General features: G+C 38.2%; 2 protein-coding genes across 3 annotated transcripts in view; one reads left to right on the top strand and one right to left on the bottom strand.

Moving 5' to 3' along the window:
* Positions 1-9781, top strand: part of LOC140229211 (CMP-N-acetylneuraminate-poly-alpha-2,8-sialyltransferase-like) — a 29272-nt gene extending 19491 nt beyond the window's left edge. The window contains exons 3-4 of the mRNA XM_072309481.1: positions 2761-3294; positions 9308-9781. Of these exons, the coding sequence (XP_072165582.1) occupies positions 2761-3294; positions 9308-9578 (805 nt within the window). The 3' untranslated portion in view covers positions 9579-9781. The remainder of the gene's footprint in view (positions 1-2760; positions 3295-9307) is intronic.
* A 6182-nt stretch (positions 9782-15963) lies between these two features.
* On the bottom strand, positions 15964-21904 carry LOC140229210 (radical S-adenosyl methionine domain-containing protein 1, mitochondrial-like). Of its 2 annotated transcripts, none has more exons than XM_072309479.1 (3): positions 21821-21904; positions 19090-19640; positions 15964-17699 (listed from the first exon to the last, which is right to left on the bottom strand). In XM_072309479.1, the coding sequence occupies exons 2-3, from the start codon at positions 19586-19588 to the stop codon at positions 16747-16749; spliced, it is 1452 nt and encodes a 483-aa protein (XP_072165580.1). In that variant the 5' UTR covers positions 19589-19640; positions 21821-21904; the 3' UTR covers positions 15964-16746. The 2 variants fall into 2 exon arrangements, with proteins under 2 accessions (XP_072165580.1, XP_072165581.1); XM_072309480.1 differs by lacking the exon at positions 21821-21904 and adding an exon at positions 21591-21640.
* Positions 21905-22573: the final 669 nt, after the last annotated feature.

The raw sequence follows: 22573 nt of genomic DNA, 5'->3' as shown, positions 1-22573 counted from the left end.
TATTATTATACAACATTTTGGCCTTTAAGAAATAGTCATGCAGGTGGGTTATCGGGAGGAAACATGTGGATACATGTGCTCGAATGGGTCCCCCGTCCGAGTGCTGTAGTTATAATATAGCAGTGAGTTGACGTGAATGATAGATTCATTATTATGTATGGCATTAATTCAAACTAGACTAATCCACTGCAGCAGGGCAAGGTCGAATAGGATGCCTCACTTTTCCAAGCAGTCACATCTGTATCTGTCACGAGAACATTTATCTTGACCTCTGACAGGAGACTAACCTTTTACCCTCACTGCATCAAGGATGCATTTCCTTATTCATTTCCACACAATGCTCTAAATAGTATTAATATTGGACTTACCTTCCATATCGTGACCAATAACCTTGAATTTATGAACTCATGCCAAATTTGGTAAGATTCACTTAACTTCTGTTATTTTGTTTGCTATTAATTCTTTATAGTATATCAAATTTAACGTATCCATAAAGCGTAGCCGAGTAAAGAATAAAGAATAAATAAAGAATAGCCGAGTGTCACAAGTACTACTCATAGTAATAATATTTATTGTAAATCATGTGGACTGGTAGTCTCTCGCTACGAAATGTAGATTCCCATGAAAGCAAGAATCTGTTTTACCATGGTATTTCGCTGTGCTGTACTCCCCAGATTCCCATGACACAATACTTACGTTGTTGTTTTTGTTTATTTTGATACAAAGAAATCATTATTTCAAAGATGATCTTTGATTCTCGTGTGTATGTTTCATAATATCACATGCATTATACGTTATGTCCCATGCTCTTTGATACTAGTTGGCTCTGTAGTCCTACTTCTTCTCTTCTTTTTTCTTTTTTTTTGTGTGTGTCACAACATTATATGCTACACTATGATATTGGTTTTACTTTGCATCTTGTTTAACCCCCTTCTTCGCTAATTCTACTTTTATTTGTCACCCTTTTAACACCTACATCATTATATTGGTCCATATCTAGTTTTATGTTGCCTCTCCATTCACATTCTTTTATCCTCCACAGGTTACCCGCCCTTGAACTTACTGATTAGTATTGGCATTACCCTATCATTGTATTCGCTCACTCTACAGAGCGTATTAAAAAAAAAAAAAAAAAAACGTTACACTTTTGAAAAAAAAAATGTCTAAATTACATTTCAAAATATTTGGAAGATTTTTTCATATTTATGGATGCCCATTAGTCTCATCTATCAAGTGCAATCAACAAAACAAATTTTTTTCACGCTTGGCTGAACACTGACGCTCTTTGTCCAGAGTGTGAAAAATGACTTGCGCCAATTTGAAAGAAGATGGAAAATTCAGCCAGCAGTCCAAATAAGTGCTCCCATTCAAACAAATTGATCTTTTGCTTAAAGCTTTGATTATGTTATGATAGTCTGAGATTTTTTTTTTTTGTCGGCTTTATCGTAATTTTAATGATTTCATTTCTAAATCAATTTGTGAGAATTAGAGTGGGTAATTACTTCAAGATCTTTAAAGCACAGTTGATTGAATGAATTGATTGATTGATTGATTGCTTGATTGATTGAATTGACTGATTGATTCGATCGATTATATTGATTGAATAATCTGAGGATGTATTAATTTTGTACTTTTCTTGACTGAGTGACTGGCATGTGGGTTCGATATGTCTGCGCATGATTTGTGATAACAGTACTTAAAATATCTTGATGTTGTTAATCAACCTTCCATAACACAATGGAATCATTTAAAACGTGACAGAAAATCGCCAGAAAATTCATAAACTATCATAACATAATCAAAACTGTGAGCAAAAGAGCAATTTGTTTGAATGAGAACACTTATTTGGACTCCTGGCTGAATTTTCCATCTTCTTTCAATTTGGCGCAAGTCATTTTTCAGTGTTCAGCCAAGCGTGAACAAAAATTTGTTTTGTTCATTGCACTTGATAGATGAGACTATTGGACATCCATAAATATGAAAAAATCTCCGAAACATTTTGAGATGTAATCATGATTTTTTTTTTCAAAAGTGTAACTTTTTTTTTGATACGCTCTGCAGTCTATTGCTTTATTTTCCCTGCCATGCCCTAATGTTACAATGAAAATTAGTGTGCTGCCACTGTCTGTCACGGTGGTAGCCTAATTGTGATGATGGCTAATTGTAAACGACTGTAAAGAAACTTCTTTGTTTTCTTACTACATTCAAATCAGAGGTTTCGGTGTTGATAGGCACGTTTAGGCTAGATTAAACCTATAGTATAGGGCAATTTATTCCATGTTCAAATTGATTTACTTCATTTCCAACAAAATGAAATGTTCGCGTATACAAATAATGTCACGAAATCAGTACAACAATGTGATGAACATAATAACGTGTAATAAAGACGTTGATAGCGTGCTCTGAACGAAACAGTCGAATTAAGTTATGCCTGTTTATTTTTTATTTTTTTGTCCTATCTGGGGGAGGGGGTCAATTCTTTAACTATCTTTTACTCAGCAGTTTATGAATTTAGCAACAAAAACACAACATTAAACCTACGATGTTACGGACGATATTTCGTATAGATTCAGTATTGTGTGTGTGTGTGTGTGTGTGTGTGTGTGTGTGTGTGTGTGTGTGTGTATGAGTGTGTTTCATCAGCACGATAATACCCCTCCTGAATATACAATATATTTTGTTTCGGCCACTTACCTCTCATTCACATATCATCTATAATCTCGAATGTTTGAACTTGTCACGACTATTCTATCCGTATAGGGAAAAGGTGCTGACGAAACTAACCCTGTCGGATATCATCCAGATCTACAAAACCGACATCAATCCTGAGTTCTTTGACTTTGAGGTTAATCGGACGGAGCTGACCCTTCAAAATAGGACAGAGACCATACCTGAGCAGGACCGATGCGCTGTGGTGGGCAACTCGGGCATACTGACCGACAGTCGGTGTGGAGCTGCCATTGATGATCACGACTACGTGTTTCGAATGAACCTTGCCCCGTTCGGGGGCGATTTCGGAACCGATGTTGGATACAAGGCAAATGCGACAACGATGAATTACTCCCAGATGACTAGACTTGGTCGAGCTGCAAGAAAGACATTGTCAATTTCAAATACGACATTGGGAACTTGGGTAGAGCGGGTCAAGATGTACAATCACTCGGTGATTTGGTATCCGAAAGGAGGCAGTCGGAAAGGAAATATGAACAACTTGGGAAGAGCTATGGGCAAGCAGTTTAACTTTGAGGCAAGATGGGCCTACAGCCCCATGTCACTCTTTGGGGCAATCCCGAGGTAATGTTATACTCCACCCTACCCATGTTACCTCTGTCTGTGTCATGTCTTCTATCTCATTCTATCTCTGTAGTCGATTTTTCTTCATGAATCTATATTCACCTACCTTGACAATAGCTTTTTATCCACCCATGAATTCATTATGGTGTATCTTTCCATCTGGCTTGATATGTCTGCTTTATGTCCCACCAGGTCGTCTTTCTGTCAATCTTGTATTGACTCTTTCTTTTTCTAAGCCATAAAACGAGAAATTATCATTACTTTTACTGTAAGGGGCCTATATATCTCGTTACTATACACTTCACGCCATTGCACTATACAAGACGTAAGCCTACGTCTTCTGCTGAGCTGTGGCAGTGGTACAGTAGTGATGGCTGTCCCTCGGATAGGACATAAAATGGAGGTCTCGTGTATGAGAGAGTAACAACTCATGCACGTAAAAGAACCCGCTTCATTCATTCATCGCAAAGAGCAGGGTGTTTAACCCGGTGAAGTGGTCCCACCTCACATCCAACTGGACCCCATGGAAGACCAGCTTAACATAGCTGAATATGGGCTATCCAGCCATCTTCACAGATGGAAAATGAACAAACAAACAAACAAGTTGTGCGTGCATGTAGTAGTTGTATTATACATTGATACCTTTTCCTTCACACTAGTTTACCATGCATGTAGAGAGTGCATGAGTTAAGAAAAAAAAAAATACATGCTGATAATTGCTAACTAGAGCCTACTTAAAAAAAAAAAAAAAAAAAAAAAAAAAAAAAACTCAAGTGAGCTATTGCGATCGCTCTTCGTCCGGGGTCCGTCGTACGTCGTCCATCGTGCGTAAACCTTTTACATTTTCATCTTCTTCTTGAGAACACCATGACCGATTTTCACCAAACTCGGCAGGTAGCATCCCTAGGTTAAGGGGGGATAGGATCTCAGTTTGTTCAAATGGGCACCATGCCCCAGCTGGGGGCCCCAGAGGAGTCCACCCCTCACCCCAAATTACGGAATCTTAAAAAATCTTCTTCTCTAAAACCAGAAGTGACAGAGCGTAGTTAATACTATGAGTTGGTACATTGGTGACTGTAGTTTCAAGTTTGTTCATGGTGGAATCAAGGGTGCCCCCCCCCCCCCCCGGGACCCAGGGGAGGGAGGTTGTATATTGTATATTTTATTTAAATTTTTTAAAAATTAAATTTTTTAAATTGTATATTTTCATCTTTTTCTTGAAAATGCCATGATGAATTTTCACCAAACTTGGCAGGTAGCAACCCTAGGGGGATAGCATCGCATTCCCATCATATGGGCACCATATCCCCCTCCCATTATTATAGAATATTTACAATTCTTCTCTAGAACCAGAAGTGATAAAGCAAAGTTACTTCGAGTTTGTACATTGGTGACTGTAATTCCCAGTGTTTAATTGCAGATTTCTCTCCCCCCCCCCCCCTAAATTTCCATCTTCTTGCTGAAGACAACATAATGGATTTTCACCAAACTTGGCAAGCAGCATTCCTAGGGAATAATGATCTCAAAGTGGGGCAACATGCTTTCCTTGGGGGCCCAAGGGGTCCAAACCTCCTAAATCAATGAATATTCAATAATGTTGTCTAGAATCAAAAGTGATAGGGCTTTTTGTAAGTCTTTTTTTTTCTCTTCCAAACTGCATAGCCCAACATTCTGTGAAGTACAGTGTACTTGGCAGATATTTTTACCAGTGTGATGGAATATGCAAATGGGCACCATGCCGATAGCTCTCAAAGCTACCCCCCACCACAAGTTTCCAATGTTCTCAGGTAAGAGTCTGCTGGAGTGCATGGAAGGTGAACTTGCGATACTCGGGTGAGCGCGAGACACCCGGGTCTCTTGTTTTTCTATAGGCTTCCTGGACCTTATCAGAATACAAAGCTCATGTACGTTTTGAAAGTCCCCTTTCCTTGCACTGTCATCATTCATTCTTTGCGTTCTATTACCGTTATAACACAAATGACAATACACGTGCAAAAATGAGTTGATTTCACTGGAAGACATGTTCCCTTATCACAAGAGAGGGGCCCTCGATATAAAGCCATATTTTCTGATAGGATCTGGGCACCGTTTCATGAAAGTTGTGGTCCCTATCAAGAGTCTCTGACAATTACCATAGTAACGGCATTCGTTGTAGGTCCATGTTATATAGGTCCATGGTAACAAGTCAGTGATAAGAGCTTCTCAGTAATCGAAAACCAGGATTTTACTGAAATTATCAGAGACTAACAACTTGTCAGAGCTGACAACTCTCATGAAACGATGCCCTGATCTGTCCTGGTGTATAATTACAGCTAATTATCTATACATTGTACAAGTGTGATTGTGCTAGTTTTCATATTAAATGTTAACTGATGGAGATGAGGATTGGGCTTTTAACTTTCTGCGAGATACCGAGAAATAATACAGAGCATACCATTCTAAGAGGAATTCGAAGTTTATGTGATGAAAATTGATTTTGGAATGACCGAGACACCCAAAAACAAAGAAGACAAATCGATCCTCAAAAGGTGGGTCCCACCTATTTTTAGGGTTGCTTTGTTTTATCTCAGCCATTTCAAAACCAATTTTCATCAAATGAACGTTGAATCTCTCTTTGAATTACATTCATATTTCATAAGAAGTTTCTCATTATCGTTCACACACACACACACACATAAAAATAGTGGAAATATGTAGGGGAAGGGGGGGGGGATTGCTCTGGGAGGGAATTGTCCTTACTTTTGGGTAATTATCCGCGTGGTAGTTATCCGGAGGGTGGTTTCCAGTGGGTAGTTGTCTGAGAATTCTTTTGCGCAAGCTTATGGTGATCATCCACTCCTCAAGGGACATCTACCATCCAAGTTTAGTCACAAACGGACCTATGGATAAAAAGTTATGACCCAATATAGAAACGCGCCATTAAAACTTAACATTGGGCTCTAAAAGTTTGTTGACCCATGCTTGTGACCATTGACCTTGTGGTGACCATCCACTCCCCAAGGGACATCTACCATCCAAGTTTGGTCACAAATGGAGTTATGGATCAAAAGTTATGACCCATAATAGAAACGCGCCATAAAAACTTAACATTGGGCCCTAAAGTTTATTGACCCCTGACTGTGAGCTTTGACCTTGAGGTGACCTTCATATATGGTAAAATGTGAGACTTTGTATGACCCCTCTTCCCTCGAATTTTGATTACAATCGAAGCCTAGAGTAAAGAGTTATTGAAGTTTTTGTACCGTTACGGACAGACGACGGACGGACGGACGACGGACGGACAGACGCCGCAGGCGATCCCTTATACGATCTCCCCTCACCTCCGGTGGGCTCGATAAAAACGGCAATTTTCTCAGTGTAAATGTTCAAGCATTCACCATGTATACCTACCTTTTCTGCTATGTACTACTTTGCTGTGTTGTATATACTATATATATATATATATATATATATATATATATATATATATATGAAGAGTTTGTTTGCAAAAACCGATAAGACTATTTTTGAAGATTTTGAAGTACGGTCTTTGTCATAAAGTACAAAATGATACCTTTTAAATGACATATTGGTCACTATACATAAAGGTATATTTTTTAAGTTATGGTCAAAAGAAGCAAAAATTTTCTTATTATTCTCTTTATTTTTCTTGACCTTTAATCGCAAATATCTCCATTTGACAAATATGGACTTATCGGTTTTTGCAAACAAACTCTCTCTCTCTCTCTCTCTCTCTCTCTCTATATATATATATATATATATATATATATACCGGGTGTCCCCCCAAAAAAGCGGAACGGTGGATTTTCAGTACCTTGCGTTTTAAAAGTGATATAGTTTTTGACATCATTAGAAAGAACATGTTCCGCAGAAGACAATGATACCAAAATCATTAAATTTGGTTCAGCACTTTTTATTCTACGCCAGTTTCTGTAAATACAGTCATTTTCAAATTTCGCCGGATTTTTTCGACTTATGAGATAATAATTTGAGCGCGACACGCGATCCATACGGTGAATACAATGTATTGTGTAAGCTCGGTGATCCATGTCAACAAACGATATTATACAAATGATGCACAGGATAGAGTGCGTTAGTGAAGGTGCGGCGCGCTCGAGAGTATTGACAATGGTGCGACATGCACGAGGCGCAGCCGAGTGCATGTTTGCAACCGTTGTCAATACTCGAGAGTGCGCCGCACCTTCACTAACGCCACGAAATAATCCTGTGCATCATTTGTTTTATAAAATGGGTCGAAAACTAACAGCATTATTCTCGTACCTTTGTGGGTCAATACCAGTCAGCTACATGTAGCACTCGCTCAAAAGTCAAGATGTCCGAAGATGTTCGTCCCAAACATTTACGCACGTCGCACTCGGAAATCCCGCACGTAAGTACTGTACGTACGTATAAGAGTATACGTACGCCACGTGTTATGCACAAGAAAGGCCGCCGGCTGTTGTGGCAGCCCGAACTAGAAGTTGTTTACAGGATTGACAGCGCGTATAGTATACAAATATTCAATGTTTATGAGTGCGACGGTTCCGAATATTACATGAGCGTGCAAGTTTAACCGTTCTATTCAACGACGCGAAGCGGAGTTGAATAGAACGGTTAAACTTGTACCGAATGTAATATTCGGTATCGTCGCACGAATGATAAACATTGAATATTTGTTTTATACAACACATGATATCGAAATATTTAGGCATGGCCTACAGTTTGGACCACAAATAGATATGTTTTAACCCTAAATAGGTAGATCGAGAACTACGTATGCGAAAGCCTACGCCTAACGTTAGGCCAACTAGCGTACTGCCACTGGCTCGATCTCTGGTAGGCCCCCTAGTTAGGTCTTGAAAAAGGTCTAACTAAACCCTATATAGCTAGGTCTAGAGAGTTTGCTTACCTCTATTTAAAGCATACTGTATTTGATCACTTTCTTAGTATTTGCTGCTGCATTTCACTCATGATTAGCAATGCGCTGAGATCCTCATCAGAGACGAGAACAAAGCTCGGGTGAAAAGAGGTAGGTCTACGTAGCCATGATAACGTGGTGGCATGGCCGTGCGACGTGCGTAGGTGACCGGTGGTGGTATGGTACACATAAACGGTTGTTGCGTGCTGGCGCAGCATCAATGCCAGCTAGCTGTACGATACACAAGTTCAGTGTGTCCTAGGGTCTATTGCACTGCCGGCTCGCTTGTACCGTTCAATAGTCGACTATTGCACTGCCATTGAGTGTGAGCGTTGGATAGCCGATTCCTCTGAATGTCATGTGACCAGCATTTATCCAATCAGATGGCAAGATTCCATACATGTGTTGTATAATAGCGCGTGACGCACTTGTAACAACTGATTGAGTGCGCACTGCTAGTGTAAACATTGTGACGTACGTCGACTACAGGCCGTGCATTTACTAAGAAATTAATGCACGCACACGTGACTCATTTCAGCGCTTCCAATTGGCTACATTCTTGAACCCATTTTATAATAAGAAATTAATACAAGCACACGTGACTCATTTCAGCGTTTCCAATTGGCTACATTCTTGAACCCATTTTATAAACAGCTTTCACAATGAGCGCAGGCCAGGAAAAAACAGTATGTGTGTGTGTGTGTGTCTGTGTGTGTGTGCGCGCCCAATGTGAAAGCTGTATCTTTTGTTGACATGGATCAACGAGCTTACAAGAACGCTCGTCGCACCCAAATTATCATCTCATAATCCGGCGAAATTTGAAAATAACTGCATTTACAGAAATTGGCGTAGAATAAAAAGTACTGAACCAAATTAATGATTTTGGTATCATTGTCTTCTGCGGAAGATGCTCCTTCTAATGACGTCAAAAAATATACATGTATAACTTTTAGAACGCAAGGTACTGAAAAATCCACCGTTCCGTTTTTTGGGGACACCCGGTATAATATTGATTCGCCTTACACAAATCAATTTGCTATCCCTTTAGCCACTACACTGTACTTTCAAAACTCTTGTCCACCATTTACTTTACAGGATTTGGAAGAAAAGAACGCCCTCAACTGGACTGATGATTGTATCTGCAGCTGCCATGTTCTGTCGTGAAATAACTATGTTTGGATTCTACCCGTTCTACGTCGACTCACGTAATCGAACACTGTCATACCATTACTACGACAACTTTATGATGAACTACACAACGAACGCTCATAAGATGCCTTGGGAATTTAAGCTATTTGTAGACTTGGAAAAAATAGGTGCCTTACGACTCCAACAGGATGTTTGTGATCCGAGCAGCTTACACTGAACTATGCCTGTCGTATGTACATTCGTATTCACTAACCTACTAGTTCTGCCTATTGCTGTCGGTGTGACTGTTCATTGAGAACATTAACCAGTAATAGCATAGTGCAATGTTTCTCCAATAACACATTACAGCTGTACATTATTTTTGTAAATAAAGAAATGTTAGCTTTATGCTAAATTTCAAAATTTAGGCAAAAGGAGAGTGGCGAGTCCCGTTGCTACTGAAGAAGAATGAAATCCTTCATACGGCATTGGGTATAATGCATTATATTACACACACAGTAGTATTTTATATGGCCCAATTCGTGACCCAATAGCTGCTTGGGAAGTTGACCAATTTTCGCACAATGAAACAGAAACTAAAGTGAACCCCTGTGTTGTCTCATGTATAAGGCAACAATTCCATGGATACATGAAGACTAATCGCACTTGAAGATACAGATCTTATTTGATAGTCCAACACTCTGTCAAATGTCAAACTAGAAAAAATGAGTGACACTGTATGAACCTAACATAATAGATAATATATCCAAATGTAAATATACAATATCTCCTCTTCAAAATTCGTTAAAAAAAGGTGTAAACTCCCTGCCACTTTCGCAGCTGAGACTGACTTGTTCTCGAATTAGTAGTTCGTTGTCCGTTAGTATACTTTTATAATTGTGTCTTCCACCTTGCATGGCAATTGTCTTTCATTTAGTGAGGAACTCGAAAAAACACGGACACACAGCAAATTGATACTAGCAAACGTATATACGAGCTGCGGTGCAGGTGTGTTAGCATATGTACATTTGTATTCATTCATATCTATGTTTGTACTTGTTTCACAGCGAGAGTGGGGAAATGTTTTCTCTCTGTCAGTGAGAGGACCGTTCGGTGTTCGAACGAGAAAAACAGAAAGAAAAACACGGGCAGTCAGCAGATTGAAACTACAACGTATATAGCATTAAGAGCTGTGGTGCCGGTGTGTATACCATGCATGTACATTATTTTGTGTTCATCCTTTTATACATTAAGAGGTCGTACGTGTTTTACACTAAACAGTGGGCGAATCTTTCCCCTTTATAGATAAGTCAGAGGCCCGTAACTAGGAGGGTTCAGGGTTTGAAAGAGCCCCCCGCCAGAATGACGAGAAGGCTCCGCTTAACAAATTAAAACTAAAGAAAAAACACACACGAAAAGCTACAATTTTCTTCTCAAAGCTCCGAATTCAACAGGTAAGAGTAATTTCTTCGATACCTAATAAAAAAAAAAAATCAACAGGTTGCCCCCCCCCCCCTCCTACTCCCACTTGGTCGGGTCGTGTGGTCGAGTCTGACTCGAGAGTATCAGAGTGAATGGCCGAGTGTGATTATCTGAGAGCAAGTGTTATTGAAACTCGACCATGGTCTAGATAGAAGAAAACTTTCAAACCCCCATTATCTTTAGACTCGGATAGTAGATTTTAAAATAATTTGAACAGAAAATGAGAAAACCACGCATTCTAGAATTAAATAAGTCTTTTTCTTTTATTAGCTAAATTGTTCATCCACGTATCTGTCACCTTTTCATTCACTGTTGCTTACTTTGCCATTGCCGGTGAGCGCTATTCACCTCTAGTTAGCAAAGCACAAACCATTGTCGGTCGTATAAAGTAGAGTTTTGTAGTCTGCACCAAAGCATCTCTTTCACGGTCTTTGCCAGTCCCAATCCACTGTAGCTGCTGCGGAGCAGCTATCATGGGACACTGCCAGTGGTGCAGGAGTACAAGTAGTCTTTTTTTTTTTTTTTTTTTTTTTTTTTTTTTAAACGACTGTCAAGGGTTTGTGCCTGCAAACTCATCAACCTGCACAGATTTAGTTCACAGTGGAGATGCATACTCGGAACAAGAGACATAGTGGAAGACTAAGCAAGTCACTTTTTTAATAAACCCTTATCCCCCCCCCCCTTTTTTGTTTAATTGAAAATGCCCATGCATGTATAATATTCCACCAATAGTGTGCACCAGAGCATAAAAATGCAAAGGCCCCCCTCATGTGGGAGGGGATACCCCCTCTCCCCGTTGGGTGGCTGTGCTCAGATAGATATAAAAGTTTCAGCATGACTTGGTTAGTGTATATGAATACATGTACAATGTATATCATGCTATAATTTCAAAATTATTTTGTTTGGGGCTTTTCTTAACGTAAATAAATAACCAACACAATCATCTTACTTTGGGGACAGAAATTTTGCCCCCAAAAGTGTGCATAAGATTGTTGAATTTCAATTCCACAGATGCAAAACCTCCCCGCTTGGTCAGTGGGTCCTCAGTGTTCCTCCAACTATGAATATATTAGTTCTCCCCCCCCCCCCCCCACCAAAAAAAAAAAAAAAAAAAAAAAATCGATGATGCTGATAGAGCGAGTTAGGAGGATAGAAGGAGATAATACTTTTCTTCATGGTTGATACTGTCAAACCGAAAGTGTTCGTGTACGTTAAGAAATAAAGCCCTCAAAGACCGTATAGCACGCTCGGTCATTTCACGTCCTCAGAGAGGTGCACCATATCCAGTATTGACCCCCCCCCCCCCCCCCCTTCAAAATTCTAGTTACGGGCCATGTACCTTACAGGGGAAACCGCTACTTGACATATTGCTCGAACGTACTGTATATATATATATATATATATATATATATATATATATATATATATGTATGTATATATATATATATTTTTTTTTTTTTTCAGAGCGATTGTTTATACATGTACATACCTTTAGCACGTTTTATTAAATCAGAGTCAACAAACTACGTTGTACAATATTCCTGTTTGTTCATATATTTGTTCTTCCTCTCTGGTCGGCGCGTTACCAAATAGACCAAAAAAAAAAAAAAAAGTACTGCAATGTATATTAAAGGACAAGTCCACTTTCATAGACATGTGGATCGAATGAAGGCAACAATATTAGTAGAACACATCAGTGAAAGTTTGGGGGAAATCGGACAATACGTTCAAAAGTTATGAATTTTTTAAGTATCTACGCAGTCACTGCTGGATGAGAAGACTACCAAAGTGTATGATGTCACATGCGTACAACGATATAAGGAAAATAAAAACAGAATTTCACAAAACTACTTTTTGAATAGAGTGCACATTTCTTCGACTTGTTACTGACGTATGTTGAGGGTAACATTTTTCCCCTTGCCTTCTGAGAGAAGTCGAGTGTTCATTTGTTACGCGAGAAAAATAAGAATTTATTGAATTTGCTTTATACTTTCTTTATGTTGTTGTACACATGTGACATCACAAGCTATAGCAGTCTTCTCATCCAGTCGTGACTGGGCAGAAACTTCAAAAATTCATAACTATTGAACGTATTGTCCAATTTTCCTCCAACTCTCACTGATGTGTTCCACTAAAATTGCTGCATTCACAAAACCCACATGTCTAAGAAGGTGAACTTGTCCTTTAAAGATCCGAACTGAACTCTTTCTGCAAATCGCTTAGCCGACTATTGATAGAACTGTATAGTATGACAGAGAACAAATACGCTGATTTTTGTCATGAAACTGACAGTAAACTCTTGCTTCTGTTTTTTCTACAAAAATGGAAGAAATCACAAAATATATGTATGATCTATATTTACACTCAGCAAAAAAAGAAAGTAAACACTTTTTCGAATTCATAATTTTCATGGAAGATTTTGATGACAATCAATATATTTTAAAAATGCACCATATTAAAGGTAATATAATTGGCTATTAATCTAGTAGGTAAACATATAAGGAAACTATACGCATGAATGAACACAATTGTTTATGTCCTCCAAGGCATAGGAATAAAAATTTCAAAAATCGACATATTGTCTTTAATTTGCAAATGCCCTTGGAGATAACGATGAAAACAAAAGACCAGTTTGACACAATGAGAGCCATGCATGAAATAGAAAAAAGTTTTTATCTCTTTATAACCTTAAACAAAGTCAAAATGGGAAACTGAAGGGGGAAAATGAGAACTTTCTGTCAACTTAAACTTTACGTGACATAGGGAGTAACGGCAAAAAGAAGATTAAATGAACAGAATATCTTTATTTATTTCATTTATTCAATAACGGTAAGTTAAGAATTCATGAGACAAATTAAAAAACCAAATGTAATTACAATTTTCCTAATTTGAGAAATCAATTCAAAATCCTACCATTTTTGTTAGTACACACGTATTGCCTTTTATCTCATTTCATTTGAATTTGGATTGTAAGAAAATTCTTCATTTTTCTCAGTTATTTTTAGTCTTTATTGATCTTTTGGGCTTCAAAGATATACAGATCATAAGTATATTTTTGCAATTGAATTCATGCTTTTATTGTCTTAAATTTGTCTTTTGTTCTTATTGTTATACATGGAATAGTATTTATGAATGATAACCTGTTCATTTTTGCAATTTTCACTTTTGTGTCTTGGAAGAGAAAAACAAAAGTGTTCACTCATGGGTAAAGTTTCCTCTCTCTCTCTCTTTTTTTTTTTTTTTTTTTTTTTTTTACTTACCAAGTTGATATCCAATCAAATTACCTTTCATGTATTATATAATACATTAACATTTAGCCAAAAATTCTATGAGAAATATCAACTTGAAAAGTGTTTACTTTCTTTCTTTCTTTCTTTTTTTTTGCCGAGTGTATTTACATAAGCTCTTGTGACTGATGTATGCCATCACAATGACCTTAATCCATCTCTCAATTCGTGATTACGTGTATATTAATTTGCAAATCTACCGTGTGTAAAGTAAATCTCTCAATGAAGATTTTTTTTTTTTCTTTCGGAAGTCGATGTACGCGGGAATGGATAAAATCTGAGGGAGAACTGTTGATAGACGTTGCATGTCAACTTTACGGCAGAATGAGGTTTACAGCAGAACTATGAATTTGAACACATGCCATGGACACAGAAGTGAAATATCAAACACGGCACATTCTTTACCTTTGTTTAACCTAGTGAATGACTTTTTCAAAGCATCAAAATGTAGTGTCATTGTACAATTACAACCTTTTCACTGTCATACACGTTTGAAACACAACCGCCATGCAATGTACGGTACTCCATATTTCAATCAGCATGCAAATCGTTGTAAATTATAACAGGCTTATGTGCAATCGAAGAAAAAAAAAAGGGGAAAAAACCAAGGCAAACATGACCTTTGGTATGTACTTGATGTAAAATCAAATTTCACGCGTAAAATAATTCAGCTACATTTTTTTTTTTGAAGAGAAAGAAAACAAAACCACTAGACAACACGACATCATTAAACACATTGACACATTGAGTGGCAACACTTCTTATTGAATTCCTCATTACAGAGTATACACATACATACATTATAGTGTACATAAAATAATTATATCATTATATATATATATATATATATATATATATATATATATATATATATATATATATATATATATATATATATACATACAGGGTGGCCCAAAAACACCTATGATCTTTAATTGAAAAAATATTGTCGCAAATATGTCATTATTTTGCGTATTATTGGAAAGGCCGTTGTTTTTTTTTTGTCCAATAGAATGACACCAAGTTCTTTATTTTTGGTTAATGCGTTATGATTTTAGGACCATTTTTGTCAACCCTTGCAATTTCAAAATATTATCATTTTGCACTCTCAGAGATACCGAAGCCAGCGACAATTCGGCTTGTCGTAGAACCAGTAGCGTTCACAATGTGTGGAATGTGGGGCGGACGTCTGCCTCACATTCCACGCACTGTGAACGCTACTGGTTCTATGATAAGCCGAATTGTCGCTGGTTTCGGTATCGCTGAGAGTGCAAAATGATCACATTTTGAAAATTGCAAGAGTTGACAAAAATGGTCCTAAAATCATAACGCATTAACCAAAATTAAAGAACTTGGTGTCATTCTATTGGACAAAGAATGGCCTTGCCAATAGTATGCAAAATAATGATATACATGTATTTGCAACAATATTGCTGAAATTAAAGATCTTAGGTGTTCCGTTCTTTTTGGGCCACCCTGTATATAGTGTGTGTATAGATCTATACATTTGTATTCTTTATCTGGGTATGTGTTTGTTTGTTGTATGCCATTTTCTTCTCTGTTGTCATGCTTGAACATGTATGTATATATCTCTGTTTTCATTTTTTGAAGCACCATGAGCACTGAAAGGTGGACCTGTGCGCTCTACAAGTAGCCACTATTATTTGTTTTTATGTAAATACATATTTATACTATATATATATATATATATATATATATATACTGTATATATATATATATATATATATATATATATATATGTACTATAGTAATTCATTCCCTTTGTATTCTATTTCAGAAAATATAAAGGGACATCCACAAAAATTCTTTTTTTTTTCTGAAAACGATGCTTTCCATTAGCTTGATACTGACAAGTTAAGGGTAGTAATTATTCCCCCTGCTTTCTGAAAGCAGTTAGTAAAGTGCTCTTTCATTGTGCTACAAAAGTGAAAGCATGTTGAATTTTCTTTATACTTTCTTTATTCATGCTGTCCACACATGTCATAAACTCAAGTACTTAGTAGTCTCCTCATCTGACGGTTCCAATATCAAAACTTTACAAATTCATAACATTTGCACCAATTTTCCTCAAACTTTAACTGATGTGTTCTACATGTACTAATGTTGCTGCTTTCACTCAATCCACATTTCTCTTTGGGTTTTGGTTTCTTTTAATTTCACGCATGACATCTGTTAAATTTTAGTCAATTTCATCAAGTCAACCTACACACAGAGTGGTCTTTTCCGTTACTTTGGGATTAGCACTTGAAAATACACAAATCCTCTTCTCTTCTGTGAGCTTTTAACAAAATTCACATGATTTGTTACTAAGTGGACATCTTAAAACAGGAAAACAAAGACAAACAAAAAAGAACAATAGATACAAATAGCCCAACCTGTCTTCATTGATACTTTATCTCACTGTGACTGCTGCAAACACATGGTAGTCATAAAGTTCAACTACAACCAGGTGGGAATTGAAAGAAGTACTTAGTAGTTTCTACTGCTGCTCTTTGCCACTGATGCTGGTGCTGGATCCAACATTTTTAACTTTTTTAAAGAGATAACATGTCAATGGAGGATCCATAGGAAAATGTATGATGCTAGCAAAGGATGAGAAAACAGCATTTTTTTAGGCTATGGCTTACTCTGAAAATGTTCTGTCAAACATGTGATAAGAGGAGGAATAATACTATCTAGAACACAGAGACCACGACCAGTGCACCTTAGCCCTATATTATCAAGTTCCACCAAACCTGTTTGCACTGCTTCTCTGACAAACTCATTCAAGCCAAAGACTTCCATTAAAGTCCCTCCAGGCAGGAATTGTTGCCAAGTGAGATTGGAGATACCTGAAGGTGTGCGTAATGCCATGAGAAGGAACTCTTGCAGGATATGAAAGTTTGACTGAACAACTGCTCTTCTTGTCCCATGCCCATACTTCTTTACCTCTTGCATCCATGTCTGGGGCTCCAAAGTCTGAATCCTTGCTTCTCTTTGCCATGATGTAGGGACTGTTTGGGAAACTGGTTTCATTTTTGCTCTACCACTGGTTAGGTTTTGTGATGACTCACTCACTTTGGGGTGCCTAATATTTTCTGTGACTGGGCAGAAACGTCCATGGGCCCCAGGGCCTACCCCAATGTACTGTTTACCAGCCCAGTAAGCCTTGTTGTGCACACTTTCAGCTTGAATTCCTCTAGCAAAGTTTGACACCTCGTACCTGTGAAAACCACGATGTAATACTGCATCCACAGCTGCTTCATACATGTCAGCCAGAGTGTCTTCATCAGGCATGGATATCACACCCTCCTTATTCAACCTGTATAGGGCCGTACCAGGCTCCAGTGTCAGCTGATAAAGAGACAAATGGTCATCACAAATTCTCAGAATTTGATGTAGTTCTGTCAACCAAGCATGCAGACTCTGTCCTGGTCGACCAAAAATGACATCCAGGCTGACATGCCCTGGGTACACTGCCTTAGCCCTGTCTACACATGCCAGGGACTGTTCAACTGTGTGATCACGGCCAAGAAGCTTGAGGTCAGCATTATTGATGGCTTGGATGCCGAGTGAAAGTCTGTTAATGCCTGTGGAAATGAAAGAAGGAACAATTCAATCTCTTCCACCAAATTACTTAAAAAAAACAACAACAACAAAACGTATCAGGGGAAACTCGGTATAACGAACACTGCTATAACGAGATATTGGTTATAGCGAAGAAATTTTCTCGGTCCCAAATTTCCTTCCACACAAGTCTATGTAAAATGCTACTCTTATAGCGAGATCGGCTATAACGAAATAACTGCTATAACGAGATAAATTTTGTGACTTCCAAACAAAGAAAAACATAGTGAATCAAACCTGCTATAGCGAGGTAAAGCAAAATGCCTTCGGTAAAGCTTTACTTCGCCTGTGCTATCATCTTCCGAGATTGTAAAGCTTGATGCGCCAAAAACTGTCTTGTATACACATAATCATTTTCTTCAGTGCACTCCAGCTAGCACTGCATGTTGTACGTGTGAAGTGTGTGTGTGCACGCACACTGATACATGCAGAAAATGTGGTGGGACGGCCATATGTATACATGACATCATCATGACGTTTAGCAGGTGTGAGACAATCTGATGCTGTGATTGGCCTTCTACTTAGGGAATTCCCCGTCTTCACACACAGGCAGTCATAATGTACATACAGAATGTGTCACATACACACACAGCATTGTGCAGACCATATTCAAGCTTTCCACACAACACACACCCATACGATAACCACATACCAATCCACAGACGATCTTGATACAATCGCAAGCTATATAAATTTACAAATTCAAACATCTACAATTAATAAGAAACACATTCTTGATATTGGATTTCCTTGACGAAAAACATCTTCTTACCCATAAAGGTGAGTAATTTCCTCACACACAATATCAAGTTATCAGTATTGATTGAAATATGATGGGTAGTCCCACATGTGCAAATTAATGTCTTTATTTTATGCCTTTTTTTATGCCTACTGATATAACGAGATATCGGCTATAACGAGGAAAATGACTCGGTCCCGACCATCTCGTTATATCGAGTTTCCACTGTACACACATTCCAATACAGCAAATACTTTGAATTTTTCAGTGGCTTTATACACTGACCTAAAATGTGATCTGCATTGCTCTTCAACCAAAATAATTGATCAGAGGACAATGTGATTAGGATTGTTTGTACACATAAGAAAACCACCATTAAGGAAAAAAAAAAAAGAAAAGGAATAAATGATCAAAATTAATTTTGGACGTATGGTATAAAAGAACATAATAAAGAAGTTTTCCCAGGGACTCTTTGCTTTTACCTTTGATTATGTCCTACTAATCTATATTTTTGGATGGCATAGGTATGTGATGTACATTTCCTGTGTTCAATTTTAGAAATTACAGTGTAACTGGAGGCAACATCACTTGGGAAACCCCAGTTGTAAACTGACCTATTGCCTTGAAGTCTAAAAGCTTCTGTGCATCCAGCGCTGTTGGGTTAGCTTCCATTGATATTTCAGTTCCTTCAGACATGATGCCAAACTGGTTTGCTGTTTCAATCACTGCACCAAGGACATCTGGCCGTGCCAGGTTGGGAGTCCCACCACCAAAGAAGATGGAGGTAACCCTCTTGATGCCGCTAATACCCAAAAGGGTCTTCAACTCTGTGACAAGGCAATGCTTCATCCTCTCCTGGTCGATTCTGGGCACAACATACTTGTTAAAATTACAGTATGTACAGTGTCTCTGGCAGTACGGCCAGTGAACATACACGGAGGCTTCCTCCCACCAGGGCAGATCAAAATTTTCTTCAGCTTTGCTGCCATGCTGGTGTTGACCCGATGCCAGCAAGCGAACAAATGCCTTAAGTGATGTTTCTCGATGACATAAATATGATGGTCTCACTGCCCTCCCAGTAATGTTGGCTGATATTCTCTTTAAGAGCATCATCTCTCGCACAATGTCTTTGTGGTTGCAAGAACATACTTCATAGACTTACCACCTGAGTAGAAGAAGGTGAAAAACAAAAGAAATCAGCACTTGGCATGCATGTTTTGATAGTGAGACAGTATCATTAAATTTGTGACAGCATCACAGTGTGCTGCATAACTTTTCATACAGTCATATTTTTCCCTTGCTTAGAAGCCCCCCCCCCCAAAAAAAAAAAACAACAACAAAAACAAACAAAACAAAACAAAACAAAAAATGCCTCAGACTATCAACATGAGGAAAAACAAATTAACTGACACTCTTCACTAACTGTACAAAAATGTCTTTCCTACATCCAAATAGCATGCAGAAATCAATGATAAAGTTACGATTCTCAGACTAATGTTAATGGGACTGTACCGTACTGGTTGAGGTGGGAATTCATGTTTTGAACATTCTTAAGTGAGATAATGTGAAACCTCTTATGAAATGTATGATGGAGCACGTAATTTTAAGAAGGATTCAACGTGTATTTGATGAAAATTGGTTTTCAAATGGCTGAGATATCCAAGAAAGTAATAATAATAAAAGGCGACAGGCCACGCCTTTTATTAGGATCTCTTTGTTTCACCTTGTTTTTTGATATCTCAGCCATTCCAAAACCGATTTTCATCAATTAAACTTTTGATACCCTTTAGAATTGCATGCTCTTTGACATCTCATAGAGTGGTTTCTGAATATCTCGAAAAACGTTAAAAGCTAAATCCTCACCTCGACAAGAACTGTACACACCCTTTATTAGAGGAGGATAACAAAAGCCAGCGAGGAGACGAAGTCTGCAGAAAGGTCATGAATATCTGTCTACTGACCAGTAGACAGATTCAAATATCGTATATCCAACACTGCAATAGCATGGCCTATGCTCCTGTTCATGTACAGTACATATTGTAAATAGTTTCCTTTGATACTTCACTTGTACTGGCATGGTGATGGGGTACAATCAACAGACAGTTTTTGTAAATGTATAAAATTAGATCTTTTTTTTTTAATGGTGAACGTATCATTACTTCGATTCTCGTCTACCGCACAGATTGCATAGACTTACATCTTCAAAATGCTTATATCTTCACCAACCATCACAAAATCTCCACTCATATCTAACTCATAAATTTTACAGATGCCTTGGATCAAACATTAGGGGGTTGTGATTTTTCATAATTATGTACATGATACATGGGCCCAAAACTTTGGAACCTTCAAATATCTCTACAAAAAGAACCTAAAAAAACCCAGGCCAAAACCCATCTTTTAATCATTTGCAATGACAATTATTATTGTTCACATGATAGAATACAAGTGCAGACTATAACTTATTGCTTGTTTGCTTCTAAATAGGTCTAGTGTTCTACAATGTGTATGTATTATGATTAAACATAGACTACTGGTATTCATTGTTTTCACAGTGCCATGAGCATGATAGCGATGAGTATTTTTGAAGACAGTAATATGAGTGCTTTAATATTGTACGAGTCCAATATTGAATGGGCCCTGAAAGTGAAACCATGCGCTGTGCACTGTAACCCTGTTTCGATAACCCAGTCCTTGTGGAAGGTCTGAAAAGGGAAGACCGTATCTCTAACGTTAATTGAGTTGGGCACTTCTTGTGGGCTTTTGATTGGGGGGGGGGGGGGCTACAGTGGCTACTACAAAGTCAAAGGTATACCTTGAAGGCTACCTTGAAGGTAGACAGAAAGATCCGTCTGTCCGGAGGACTCTTGTTATATTTTGCCATTAACGCTGTCCTCCGCGGAGGGGATCCGTGAAGCCAGACGCAGTCTCCGCGGAACATTCCCCGACGGACAGATACAGACCGATCTTTCGGTCAACCTTGAAGGCTGCAAAGTCAAAGGTATATCCTATACAAAGTCAAAGGTATATATATGTAGAATTGGTTACTGTAGGCCTATCCACAGTTAGACATTTTATAGAGTTTTAGAATGATTACAACAGCCAGTAGCTGTACCTGGTACTGTGGTAGATTCCCACTCGTTTCCACGAAAGGTCATGCTCACTTTTGATATTCATGTGGGAAGTGCAGCATGCAGCATGCAGCAGCCCCGATAGTTTCTTTCGAGGGTCGTCCGGCGAGCTGAGAGCAAGGAGAAGAGAACCTCGCGTGAGAGCTCCAGCATCAATATACACATACAGTGTAGGTCCTAATTATAAAACTGTGCAATGTGATCGAGTACGTACCGGTATAGTGTTTACACCTGTAATAATAGAACGGGATCCACCTGTACTCCACGTGTGACCAACGTTGTCCGCGACGCACCAAGGACAGGCAGGCAAATGACATAGCGTACAGAAAACTACGCATTTCGTCATTGTTTGGTTAGCCGTCAATAGATGGCGCGACTCTAATAATCTGCTCAGAGCCTTCTACCAAGCGGAGGTTCTGAATCTGCTCAGCTAGGTGCCGTATAGCGTGCCGGAAACTACACGGCACTGAATCTGCTCAGAGTTGAATTTAATTTAATTACTGAAACTGCACTGGTCTGACACTCGAGACACAGTGAACAGTACCAGCACGTTTATTTTCATATTTCACTTCACATCTGTACATGTACTAAACAAAAGAGAAAAAAATACAAACAAGCAATATTTCTGTTAAGAAGATACAAAATATGACATAAAGTTGGTCATGACAAGAAAGTGTGTCGGCATTTTATTATGTAAGCTACATAAAATACAATAATGTTATTTTCTATAACATGTGAAATATGAAGGAACAGCAAAAGTAAAGCTTGTATATTGCGGATTCCAGGAAAAAAGTAGCAATGTAAATTCATTTTGCAATGGAGTTTTGCAATGGAGGACACAAAGTACTAATAACGAAACTATGGGTATTATGATAGCTAAGATATAAGGTACAAAGGGCAGAAGAAGTAAAAGAGAAACAAAAGGGGAAAAAAGAGAGAAAAGAAAGAGAATAAAGCCGAATGCCCA

Source organism: Diadema setosum, chromosome 5 (genome assembly GCF_964275005.1).
Source record: "Diadema setosum chromosome 5, eeDiaSeto1, whole genome shotgun sequence".
Classification (NCBI taxonomy): domain Eukaryota; kingdom Metazoa; phylum Echinodermata; class Echinoidea; order Diadematoida; family Diadematidae; genus Diadema; species Diadema setosum.
This window is presented reverse-complemented; position numbering and strand designations above follow the sequence as displayed.

Coding starts and splice junctions, on each gene's coding strand:
- LOC140229210 (XM_072309479.1), bottom strand. CDS start 19,588: ATGATGCTCTTAAAGAGAATATCAGCCAACATTACTGGGAGGGCAGTG. Junction 17,700..19,089: donor TTTAGACTTCAAGGCAATAG/GTCAGTTTACAA, acceptor TCATTTCCACAG/GCATTAACAGACTTTCACTC.